Source organism: Chanodichthys erythropterus, chromosome 22 (genome assembly GCF_024489055.1).
Source record: "Chanodichthys erythropterus isolate Z2021 chromosome 22, ASM2448905v1, whole genome shotgun sequence".
NCBI classification, from domain to species: Eukaryota; Metazoa; Chordata; class Actinopteri; order Cypriniformes; family Xenocyprididae; genus Chanodichthys; species Chanodichthys erythropterus.
The window spans coordinates 8,165,140-8,178,209 of record NC_090242.1 but is presented as its reverse complement, the minus strand read 5'-3'; the positions used below and the strand labels follow the sequence as shown (position 1 = coordinate 8,178,209).

The 13,070-nt window shown below is 42.3% G+C and overlaps 1 protein-coding gene across 1 annotated transcript in view; it reads left to right on the top strand.

The window, feature by feature from the left end:
* Positions 1-13,070, top strand: part of cngk (cyclic nucleotide-gated potassium channel) — a 67,622-nt gene that overhangs the window by 565 nt on the left and 53,987 nt on the right. The window contains exons 2-4 of the mRNA XM_067375338.1: positions 9,513-9,792; positions 9,895-9,994; positions 10,151-10,236. Coding sequence (XP_067231439.1) covers positions 9,513-9,792; positions 9,895-9,994; positions 10,151-10,236 — 466 coding nt within the window. The remainder of the gene's footprint in view (positions 1-9,512; positions 9,793-9,894; positions 9,995-10,150; positions 10,237-13,070) is intronic.

The window sequence follows — 13,070 nt, the reverse complement described above, 5'->3', positions numbered from 1 at the left end:
AGTAATCCAAGATTTTGTTGAGGGGGGAATTACAATTTTCACCTGAGATTTGGAGTCAGATGACAGTGCTTCCCACATGTTTGAAATATACTTGCGGTGGTAGTCGGGTAAAAATTCTCTTATTACCCACGGCACAAAAATGGTCTACTACATATGACAAACAAATGAAGTGTGATTTTTAACAGTATTTTTATTTATTGAAATTAATTTTAATTATATAGCATACTATTACATTTAATTACATACTAATATTATGCATTGTAAATTATGCAAAATTACAGCATTTAAATGGTTATCCTTTTCCTATGTTCTCATTGCTGTCATATAGTGTCTCTCTCAGTAAATGGGACACAGATTTTACTAGTAAAATTTATAAAATGAATAATATATGTGTCAAATAATGTTAGTGTTTTCTTCCTTTGGGGGAGACTACAATAATTTACTATGAATTAAATGGAAATCAAATTAAATAAAATTTATTGTGTAACCAAAATGCCAATAATGCCCAAAAGAAAAAAACTTAGCGTGTGACTTTTAATTATAAACAAGCCCGAAATTGTTACGGGTGGCTGGTAGAGAGATGAGGCAGATACGGATTTCCACGATAATAGAGACTTTACTTCAAACAATGGCAATGAACAACAGACAGACACCTTAACAAAACAGAGAACGGACCAGGAGTGAAGGGAGTGAGTGCAATATATGGGGAGTGCTGACAATAGAGTCCAGGTGCAGGTGATGAGTGACGATGAGGAGCTGACGAGGGAAGTGAGTGCAGGTGTGGAGAACAGGAGGATTCTGGGAAATGGAGTCCAGGGAAACAAGGGATCTGTAACAGTACCTCCCCCTCCCGGTAGGCGCGTCCTCGCGCCGTAGATGTAACAACCGGGAGGGGGGCGGGCGCCCTGGAGACCTCAAACCGGAGCAGGGGAAGGAGTAAACTGGAGTGGAGGTCTCCAGGGCAGGTCCAAAAACCATGGGGGGTCAGGAGCCGTGGGCAACCATGGCGGGTCAGGGGTTGAAGGCAGCCATGGCGGGTCAGGAGCCGTGGGCAGCCATGGCGGGTCAGGGGTTAAAGGCAGCCATGGCGGGTCAGGAGCCGAAGGCAGCCATGGCGGGTCAGGAGCCGAAGGCAGCCATGGCGGGTCAGGTGCAGCGGGCAGCCATGGCGGGTCAGGTGCAGCGGGCAGACATGCAGCGGGCATACATGGCGGGTCAGGTGCAGCGGGCAGCCATGGCGGGTCAGGTGCAGCGGGCAGCCATGGCGGGTCAGGAGCCGAAGCCTTCGAGGCGTTGAGCCCAGGCGTCGCTGAAGGACTGGCGGGTGATGGCGGAACCGAAGGCTCCGCCGACCGAAAGCGCAGCCGGGGTTCCAGAAGGCCGCAGTGAAAGCAGAAGGACAGCCAACAAAACGAACACCGGGGGGAGTGAGGAGGCCAACTGAATCCGAGGGACGGAGTGACGGAGCGGAGACGGAGGAGTGAAGTCCAGAGGAGAGGGCAGGCTGATGAATGACCAAGGTGTGAGTGGAGGCAGGATGGAGACTGGTGAAGCTGGAGGACTGATGGGCAACGGTGGAGCAGAGGGAGGTTGGAGCCGGGGTGAAGGTAATCGCCCAGAGGTCCGAGGTGGAGATCTGGGCGAGGGGGCTTGAGGTGGAGGTGCAGTATAGACTTGACTTGGTGGAGGCGGGAGAGGGAGGCTGGGAGGGAAAACAGTCTTTGGGCTGGAGAGTTCAATCACAGAGACCATACTAGGAGCGGCTGGCTCGGCGGCGGCGGCTGGAGCGGCAGGCTCGGCGGCGGCGGCTGGAGCGGCAGGCTCGGCGGCGGCGGCTGGAGCGGCTGGCTCGGCGGCGGCGGCTGGAGCTGAGGGCTCGGCGGCGGCGGCTGGAGCTGAGGGCTCGTGGGCGTCGGAGACTGGAGAACTTTGCTCGGCGTCGGAGACTGGAGAACTTTGCTCGGCGTCGGAGACTGGAGAACTTTGCTCGGCGGCGGAGACTGGAGAACTTTGCTCGGCGGCGGAGACTGGAGAACTTTGCTCGGCGGCGGAGACTGGAGAACTTTGCTCGGCGGCGGAGACTGGAGAACTTTGCTCGGCGGCGGAGACTGGAGAACTTTGCTCGGCGGCGGAGAGTGGAGAACTTTGCTCGGCGGCGGAGACTGGAGAACTTTGCTCGGCGGCGGAGACTGGAGAACTTTGCTCGGCGGCGGAGACTGGAGAACTTTGCTCGGCGGCGGAGACTGGAGAACTTTGCTCGGCGGCGGAGACTGGAGAACTTTGCTCGGCGGCGGAGACTGGAGAACTTTGCTCGGCGGCGGAGACTGGAGAACTTGGCTCGGAGGCGGAGACTGGAGAACTTGCTCGGCGGCGGAGACTGGAGAACTTTGCTCGGCGGCGGAGACTGGAGAACTTTGCTCGGCGGCGGAGACTGGAGAACTTGGCTCGGAGGAGACTGGAGAACTTGGCTCGGAGGAGACTGGAGAACTTGGCTCGGCGGAGACTGGGGTTGAGGGCCATTTCATCCCCTCAAATACAATTAAAATCCCCACAGGCACTGGAGCTGGCTCTGTGGGGACTGGAGCTGGCTCTGGAGATACTGGAGCTGGCTCTGGAGATACTGGAGCTGGCTCTGGAGATACTGGAGCGGGCTCTGGAGATACTGGAGCGGGCTCTGGAGATACTGGAGCGGGCTCTGGAGATACTGGAGCGGGCTCTGGAGATACTGGAGCGGGCTCTGGAGATACTGGAGCGGGCTCTGGAGATACTGGAGCGGGCTCTGGAGACACTGGAGCGGGCTCTGGAGATACTGGAGCGAGCTCTGGAGATACTGGAGCGGGCTCTGGAGATACTGGAGCGGGCTCTGGAGATACTGGAGCGGGCTCTGGAGATACTGGAGCGGGCTCTGGAGACATTGGGGCCGCTTTCTTCCTCCTCCTCCGCTTACTGGGCCCAGTAGCGGAATATGGGTCCAGCCTGGGGCAGGCAGGGAGTTCGCTGGAGCGGTGTGCGGAGGAAGCCGGAGGTTGACTAACTGGCCCGGCCAACCGTGTTTCTGGATGGACCGGACGACAACACTGATCCTGAACCTCTTTCACTAAGAATTTGGAGCCATTCAACCACAAAATTAAATTGATAGTTTCGCTTAAGGAGAAACAAAAAACAGGTTCATCAAAACGGATAGTGTCGTCATCCAATCCATCCAAAAACAGGGAGATCAACTGAGCGTCGGGCCAGTTAGACAAGTAAGCAAGCTCAACGAACTCCTCCACATACCTCTCCAGCGAACGTCCTACCTGCAGGAGCCCGATAATGCGTTCGCTGGCTGTTAGGGTGAGAGGCGATGGAGGAGCTGGATCCAGGGAGCTGGGGAAAGTCTCCATTTTTTTTTTTCGTGGAAAATCCGGTCGGTTTAGGTCCGTTCTTCTGTTACGGGTGGCTGGTAGAGAGATGAGGCAGATACGGATTTCCACGATAATAGAGACTTTACTTCAAACAATGGCAATGAACAACAGACAGACACCTTAACAAAACAGAGAACGGACCAGGAGTGAAGGGAGTGAGTGCAATATATGGGGAGTGCTGACAATAGAGTCCAGGTGCAGGTGATGAGTGACGATGAGGAGCTGACGAGGGAAGTGAGTGCAGGTGTGGAGAACAGGAGGATTCTGGGAAATGGAGTCCAGGGAAACAAGGGATCTGTAACAGAAATACACTGACTCTTATTTTGAAATGTCTGTACTACTGCAGGCTGATACTTCAGATTCTTACAACCTTATCCACAAGTTTCCTACACCCCATGAGGCCTTGCGTCAAACGTGGGAGTGTCTTCCGGTTCGAAGTAAACAAGCTGGACGTGACACTCATTCATTCAACAGTTGACAGTCATTCAAGATTTAACGATCCAAACTTGCGAACGTTTGTTTTTTACTTAAAGATTTAAGATTCCGGCATCAATATTTGAACAATGTTTTACAATAAAAAAATGTTACAGTAATTAGTAATGTATTAATTTATGTCAGGAGTGCACATCAATCATGCTAAATCTAACTGATATTTATATTGACATAAAAAGAAAACACAGAACTATTCAGTTGCTTCCATTTATTTGAGATCACAAGAACGCAAAAAACAACTTCACTAAAGCTTTTAAATCCAAAGGCTTACACATTTAGAAATATATTGATTACATACCCTATGTTTACGTCACTTTTCTAAGCATTTCTATTTATTTTCCTCTAAATTATGCGATGATTGCTATCCGAGGATGTATGCGCGATCTCTCAGTCTATCTATCCTGATCCTTTCAGCCAGAGCAACAGAGGGAGCTCATGAGAAGACAACAGGAGTTATGAGTTATACGAGTTAACCGGAGTGTGTGAATCTTTGAAATATACGCATTTGTCAGGCTTCAATCAACAGGCACAGGGAAGAGACAGATAAAACATTAAACCAAATAAATACACGATTATAATCATATAAGAATTGTCTTCAAGCAGTCTTTGATATTTTCCATAAACGTGTGTATTTACTATCGCAATGGTTAACATAAGTAGCCTTTAGCATCGCATACAGTGGAAACGTTATTTTTTTGAGATTTGCAACTTTACAAAGTAAACAATGATCCAAAAAACACTTAGCCTCTTCGCTAATTAGCACACAAAATACCATTGGTATGCTACTTCCCCCGCCTCACCGGAAGTTGTACCCATGTTCTCTTTTACAGTAGCACCCCGCGGAAAAAGGTGGATACAACATTTTATATAAAGGCCATGAAGTAGACATTGTAATAATTCATCAGCTTGAGTTCATTAGCAATCGCTTGGCATAAATCTGCAATTTTCATTGATTGAGAATCACTTTGAAGCAGTTTTGCGCAGGCTTGTAGAGCGTGCAACAGCACCCCCTTGTGACTTTGCAAAATGCAGCACCCGTGGGAATGTCAGCGGGATCAAACAGTTCATAGACTTTACTTGGGTGGGCCGCCCACGTATAATAACGGCCGCCCAAGTATATTCGGAGACACATTTTTGCTTTTATTATTTTTATCCTCTTTTATATCCACGCAAGATAATGAAACCATCCGCGATCGATTAACTATTGTTTCGTACCTGCTCATTATGTGGGCGTCAGAACTGCTACATTCCCACGGGCGCTGCATGTTGCAAAGTCACAAGGGGGTGCTGTTGTGCTTTCTACAAGCTCGCGCAACATCGCTTCAGACTGCTTCAAAGTGATTCTCAATCAATGAAAAGCAGAGATTTATGCCAAGCATTGCTAATGAACCCAAAGTTGATGAATTATTACAATGTCTACTTTATGGCCATTATATAAAAAAATTTTAGACGATTGTAAGAATCTGAAGGATCAGCCTGCAATAGTACAGACATTTCAAAATAAGAGTCCTGGTGTATTTTCGGGCTTGTTTATAATTAAAAGTCACATGCTAAGTTTTTTCTCTTTCTTTTGGGCATTATTGGTATTTTGGTTACACAATAAATTGTATTTAATTTGATTTCCATTTAATTCATAGTAAGTTATTGTAGTCTCCCCCACAGGAAGAAAAGACTAAGAACATTATTTGACAGATATATTCATTTTATAAATTTTACTAGTAAAATCTGTGTCCCATTCACTGAGAGAGACACTATATGACAGCAAGGAGAACATAGGAAAATGTGAACCATTTAACCCTCAGGGGTCTCTTTGGGGCCTTGGAGAAGTTTTCACATGCCGTGACATTTGTGCTTTTTTCAGTTGTTCATAAACATATTAATGGAAAAAGTGCCATTACACTGTATTCAGCACCAATAATATGTGAGGAACATGTATGTACATGTTTGTGTTTTTGAAGGAATAACGTTTATGCGTGGTTATTGAAAAAACAAAAAACTTAAGTCACTGAAATAAAGCCAAAAAATATATATTAAATCTTTGTTCACAAGACGTCTGGGTATTTGAGGTTGTAGACTAGAGATTTTGCTTCAAAATGAGGTAGAAATTATGCTGCCTGCTTGTTCATATAAAACCATAGAGAGATTTACATTTTCTAAAACATCTTTGGTAGGGCTGGACAATAATTCAATATCAATATATATCGCAATATAATTTTTTTCGATAACGGTGATATGATTTTTAAACACATTTCCGGTATTTCGATACATTACAGCATTTCTCACTGACTTGAGGCGAGGCGGATAGAAAGAGCAGAACGTGATTGGCTATTTGCGTGATGACGTACACCACAGAGACACGCTGCCATCAGCGTATCTATTGGTTAATATGGTTTGTTTAAAATAGCAACGTGGAAAACAGACAGAGTTCAGATTATGTATGTTTCTGTCGATGGATGCGCAAAACGTTACAACAACGATAATCAGAAAACATGGACAAAACAGTCACTCTTTGTAAACTGTTAACTGCGAGTGCCGTCTGCTGTAATGCCCTTGTAATGCCCTTAAGCCTTGCTGATTTAAACAGAACAAGACGCGAAAGAGAGCTCGCAAATACTGATTTCTCTTTCAAGTCTTGCGCTTCGGCGGCCACATTCATACAAAAATTATGTCAACATGCCCGTCTTAGCGAGTATCCTAGCAAACATAGTCGGTTATGTCTTAAGTGAACGTATATTAGTCGAGAAAGACATTGCATGTGTAATATGTAGGCCTACTGGATTGTGCATGTCTTAAAGGGACTTTAATGTTAAATCAAACAACAAATAACAAAGAAATCACTCACTGCTCTTGACTGAATAGTTTTTGTAACTTCAATAATGATTCATCTTTATTTATTTTATACAGTAAAGATAATATGCAGTGTTATTTTATATTTGATTACTTTATCCATTTTCTGTACCTGAAAGCTACTGTTAGATACCTGGAAAACCTGAAAAGCACTGTTTATTTTATTTGAATATTTGCTTTATTGTTCTTATTTGTGATGTTGCTTGTAGTTGGATTGTTTGTTCTTATTTTTTTTATTTTTATTTGAAAGTAGTCCTATTTTTATGGTCACGGGTTCGGTACGTGATATTAGCACATACCGAAACCGTGACTTTAAAACCGTGATACGAACCGAACCGTGAGCATCAACACTCAACAACGTCCCTGCCCCAGCAATGTGTTTTTGTTGTTTCTCACTGATTTTTTCTGTTTTTACTGTTCAGAATCTTTATCTTGGCTGAAGCACTTTTGTTTTAATCTATATTAAGGATAATAAAATCAGCCTACATTATTTTAATGTTAAATATATTATTATTAAAGTGAGTGAGTCTTATGTTTATTTTTTATGTTTGTATGAAGGCTAAATACAAATAAAAGCTGAACATAAATTTATTTGTACTGTTTTTATTTCTAAAATATTATATATTTTTATAGGAAGAAATTTCATAGATTTGGCAAATTCATTTTTCAGACGTTTGTAGGTACAGACATCCATTGTGGCCGTTCTTGGCAGTTTTTCTGAGGCTATTATATAGTTCATATCGATATCGGAATTATATTGTATAGACCGAAATTAAGAATTAAATTATAAATAATAAATTGATATAAATGTGATATAAATTTTGGCCATATCGTCCAGCCCTAATCTTTGGTCAAGAAACACAGTATGCGTGGAGGCATGAATAATCATGAATAATGGATGATTCTCACCTGAGAAGACAAAAGAATTGCATAAAGAGCTCTAATGACCTGCATAAATAATGAGCTCTTTCAGACAGGTAGGCTGTGAAAAAACCCTCTGTGATCATGATTCAAATCTCATCATGGTGTAAATCAAACATACAGAAAAATAGCAATACTGTGAAATATTATTACAATTTAAAATAATGATATTCTATTATATTCTTTAAAATATAATGTATTTCTGTGATGCAAAGTGTCTGAACAATTATGTTACCTCTATGGCATTTCATATAGGCTTTTAGCTTAAAAGCATGCACATTTGGAGAAATACTGATGGATTCTCATATGTTTGTCAATTTTCTATACAGAGGAGTAATATTTATTCAGGATTTATTGTCATTACTATGAATGCTGGATACTGTGTTTTGAATTCATACTTGCAGCCGGAGGGCGCTCTGTACACCTTTAGTCCACAAATGCCTGAGCACTAAAGAAGAATAGGCAATACAGGAAATAACTGAACTAACAGGGGCCAGAGATCGCTAACTATGGCTATTCAAAACACTTTTCAAGACAATAAATACACGATTGAGACGATGAATGCATGCATTGACTCAGAATTTGCGTCTGAGTAGTGCTGGCTCTGTGGGCGTGGCCGCATTAGCGGATAATGAGCTGAATCACAGATTTCTGACATGGCTCTCTTTTCATACAGATAACATAAACACAGAATGTTTGTTTTCGATTTGACTTACACGATTTAAAACCTGACATTTCAACGTTTTTTTAGACATAAGTCTAATTTTTTTTGTCATTAGTATTCACTAAGTTACAGTTCATTTTCTGAGAACTATCAGATTGGATTTCCGTCAGAGGGAGACGAGAGATCACGCATCATGTTAGTTTTCTTTATTTTACAAAAAGCACAACATTTTATTGTTACTCTGAGTATACACAAATAAAAGAAGATATTCTACAGATTAAAATGGTGTATAACTCTTAATTGTATGTGCAACATTGACAGAGTATTTTGAGTCTCTTTCACACTGGTTAGAAAAAACGCTGTGACCGCCGACCCGAGAGTGTTAAATGCTGTAATTTTGCATAATTTACAATGCATAATAATGCATAATATTAGTATGTAATTAAATGTTATATGTTATGTAATTAAAATTAATTGCAATAAATACAAATAATGTTAAAAATCACACATTGTTTGTCACATGTAGTAGACCATATTTGTGCCTTGGGTAATAAGAGGATTTTTCGCCCGGCTACCACCGCAAGTATATTTCAAACCTGTGGGAAGCACTGTACCGGTCTACTTCCTGATTCCTGTCATGTGATCAGTCACATGACAGGCAGACCCAGACTCATTTTAAGACATACACACATTAAAATACGTAAGAGGAATAAAATGGACTATAAAAAACATGTAAACCAATTAAAACTCTATCATACATAAAATCATTGTAATAAATAGAGTGGTAAAACATGTATTTTATGTGACAGCGTTACAGAATAAAAATGTCGATTCTTGTCGCTTTTTCCCCATTTAATTTTTTTGGACTTTTTGGACATTTAAATTGAAGTATTCAAAAAGCATGCCCAATTAGTTGAAATCATGAAACTCATGCAGTTTAACAACAATTTATTAAAAGAAAAATTACATTTTTAGGGCCCTATGAAATACTGTCAGGGATATGTGTGTTTTGCCTTTGTTTTTGGATTTGTCTTCTGTGTTTTCAGTTTGACCCAGTTTTTCCCCATGTGTTTCACCAGTTAATCCCATTCCCCTGTTTAAAAACAGCTGTGAATCATTCTTAGTTAATTATTTCTAATGTATATGAAATAACACAACTAATTCATTTTAATTCTATTTTTCAGCTGTTTTTCAACTCTACTGTCCAGGAACTCATCTTCATCAGATACTCTCTTGATTTGATCTTTATCTTGAACATCATTTCACGCTTTTACATTGGATATGAAACCCATGGAGTGGTCATAACAGACCCTAAAAAAGCCCGGAAAAAATACCTCAGGACTTGGTTTTTATTGGATCTCTTGTCTGTTTTACCCCTTGAAACAATAAAAGTGTCTATCTCGGAGCTGAGGTTTATACTTGCAAATAGATGTCTGAGAGTGTTCAGACTGTTTGGCATAATATGTAAGTTATTTATTCATATACTTTATATAATTTATTTTACAATTCCAATTATTATTATATTTATTATTATATTCACCTGTTAATGTTTTTGTTTGTTTCTAGCCTCGTTCAGTAAGGAACCAGACACTAACAAACTTCATCTGGCGGTTCTCAATTCGTTTTCCATTATGGTTCTGTGTATACACACCTCAGCATGCATTTGGTAAGCCTGATAAATAATCAAATATAATACTCTTGAAAGGGTCCTTTTGAAATTGATATAGAATTTTTCTTTAACAGTAATGTAGCATTCTCTCTCTTAAATGTTAGAACAGAACAATAGCAATGGTAAAAAAGTAATCATGGCTTGTTCCTTAAGGTTTCATCAGGCATGTGATGCAGCTTATGATGGCCATGACAGGTATTGCCCCAAAGAGGAGAACTGGTTGCAGCTGCTACCAGATTGTAAGTTTTTTTTTTTCATTCAATTCCCAGTAACATATAAAAAGTTAATGTAGAAATATCTTGAAAGAATTGTAGAAAGAATTGACCATTCATCTGTGAGGCCATTCACCCCCCTCAGAGTTGTCATGAAGGGCAAAATTAGCAGTATAAACCAAAACCACAATAAGTACCAGCTGTAAGCATTTTTTTTTTTCTGCTGTAAATTTGGGCATTTTAACATGGGGGTCAGTGAGATTCTGCTATCTTTTAGAGACTGTCCCTAGTATTCCGTATTGACTATAGAAACTGAAGGAGGTTGCTGCTTGTTATTATCACTATCGGCCATTGGCCAATTGTTTAAAAACAGCCAATGATCAGAGCCTATCACACAACAGAAGAGGTCAGACAGGTGAAATATAAACAGAGTTTATTGAATGACTGGGTGCAAAACAGGAACGTGATGCAGCAACGGTGAGTATGGCAGTTCAATGAATCATGAAGGCTAAAGCCGGGCACACATTTAATGATTGTAAGGCCGATTATGAATGTAATTTGATACTTACGACTGATCATGTCCAATCGGCTCGAGTTAGAGCCAGTTGCGTTCAGTCTGTGTTTACAGTTGGTGCTTAAAATCGTGCAGTGTGCTGTGTCTAACGATTCTAGTCTTAGAATTTTAGAAACAGTCATTGCCAGTCCTCCTCACAAAGATTCGTCTCAAATTTGATAATTCCCACTTCTGAAGTAGTGATTATGAGCAAATCGCATTCAAGTTTCGTTCAATTTTTTTTCAAAGAAAGTCATCTTTACAATAGCACTGAGAGCACGTGAAGGCAGCATAATATTTGCGACCGATGACGTTTCTGTTTCCTTGGAGACTGTGTCAGGCGATTGTAAACAAGCTGCGAAATGTCGTCAAAAAACGTTTGAAACATAAAAACACATTGGACAACCGGTATGGAAGAAAAACTGGTTGAACTCTGGCAAGAGTACGAATACAACATATCTTCGAAGGAATACCATAATAGAAGTGATAAGGAAAGAAGCTGGGCTGCGGAAGCTTTGAACGTGTCAGGTAATGTACAGGGCCGGATTATCCATAGATGGCATTGGGCGAGTGTCCTGGAGCACCAGCCAATAGGGGGGCAACAAATGATAAAGATAATAACTTTATTTTTTTTTTTTATCATGTTTTTTACATATATTATTTATCTGATACGGATACAAAATTAACAGTTGATACAATATATACAGAGAGAATATAAAGAGCCCTGCCCCTTTGATCGCAAAAGTGAAAGTGCCCTTTGAGGTCGCATTGTGGTAGTATAACGTTACTTCTGTGGTAATTTAATGGTCTGTACAGTGCCGTTTCAAGTCGAACAAGCTTCATTGAGGATCGCAGCTTATCGTTGCTTAACAACAGCCGACACCACCGGAGTGCAAGCCCTAAAAATAGATTTAACAAAGTTTACTCACCTCAAATTTTCTCTGTAAAGAACAAATCCATGTTGCCTCTCCAGCCAGGACCTCACACATATCCTGCGCGTTTTTCCTCTTTTTTAGTTATTTTCCGCACAAATATAGCTGCAGATGAAGAGCGCGAGCTGTTTGTTTACATCCATTTTCAAGATCCCGCGCACAGTGTGTTGCTTAGCAGCGGTCTCAATCATAAACGTTTGTGTTCTTCTCCGACTGTCAACGATAAAAATCGGCTCCAATCGAAGGAAACAATCGGTATGTGTGTTCAGTTCAGTCTTAGAATGTTACAGCTAATCGTTAGGTGTGTCCCCGGCTTAAGCAAAATGGAAATAGAATGTCTCTTACAGCAGATGCAGCCTGAGAGCTGGACGGATCACACAATGGGCAGGTGACAGGTGACAGAAAACTGGATCCTTGGCGGCAAGTAAGTAGACAGGTAAGTAGCAGGTTAGGAGTCTGTTTGTGTGGAAATGACGAGACCAGACAAAGGAGAGCAGGTTGAGATGGTATAAATGGGGTGCGATGATGAGGTGCAGGTCTAGTGAATAAGAATTCTGGGGAGAGTGAACGAGTGGGCGGAGAGTGCTGATCTGGTGATGATGGGCTAATAGGTGTCAGGGATGGTTACGATTCCGTGACAGTACCCCTCCACCACGGGTGGCTCCTGACGTTCGGATAGTGTGACGATTTGGATGGTCAGAGTGGAACTGGGTGAGAAGAGATGGATCGAGCACATCATCACGAGCAACCCAGGATCGTTCTTCAGGGCCATAACCCTCCCAGTCAATGAGGTATTCAATACGATTGCCCTGCCACTGCGAGTCGATGATGGAGCGGACCTAGTAGATGACCTCCTCATCAGCCAGTTAGGGAGGACGAGGTACCTCATTGCCACCAGATCCTGTGAGGGGAGAAGACAAGGTTCAGTATATGGTTTTAGGAGTGATACGTGAAATGAAGGTGAGATTTTGTAATGAGATGATAAATTTAGCCTGTATGTGACATCGTTGATTTGCCTTTGCATTGCCAGTTGGAAATGCACATATGCTGAGTCCCACACCTTCTCGCTCTGCCTGGAATCAGTGATTGACAGATTGACAGAACCTCCGATGGTTCACCGGACCAGGGGAACAAAGGAGGCTTGTACCCATGCATGCACTGGAATGGCATGAGTCCGGTGGTGTATTGCCTGAGGGAGTTCTGGGCGTACTCTGCCCAGGGGAGGAATCTGCTCCAGCTGTCTTGGTTCTGGTGGTAATAGCACGTACTGCAGGTGCCTCACGATCTCTTGGATCTTCCGCTCAGTCTGGCCATTTGTTTGCGGATGATAATCGGAGGAGAGGCTGATAGAAACTCCTAGGATCTTGAAGAAGGCT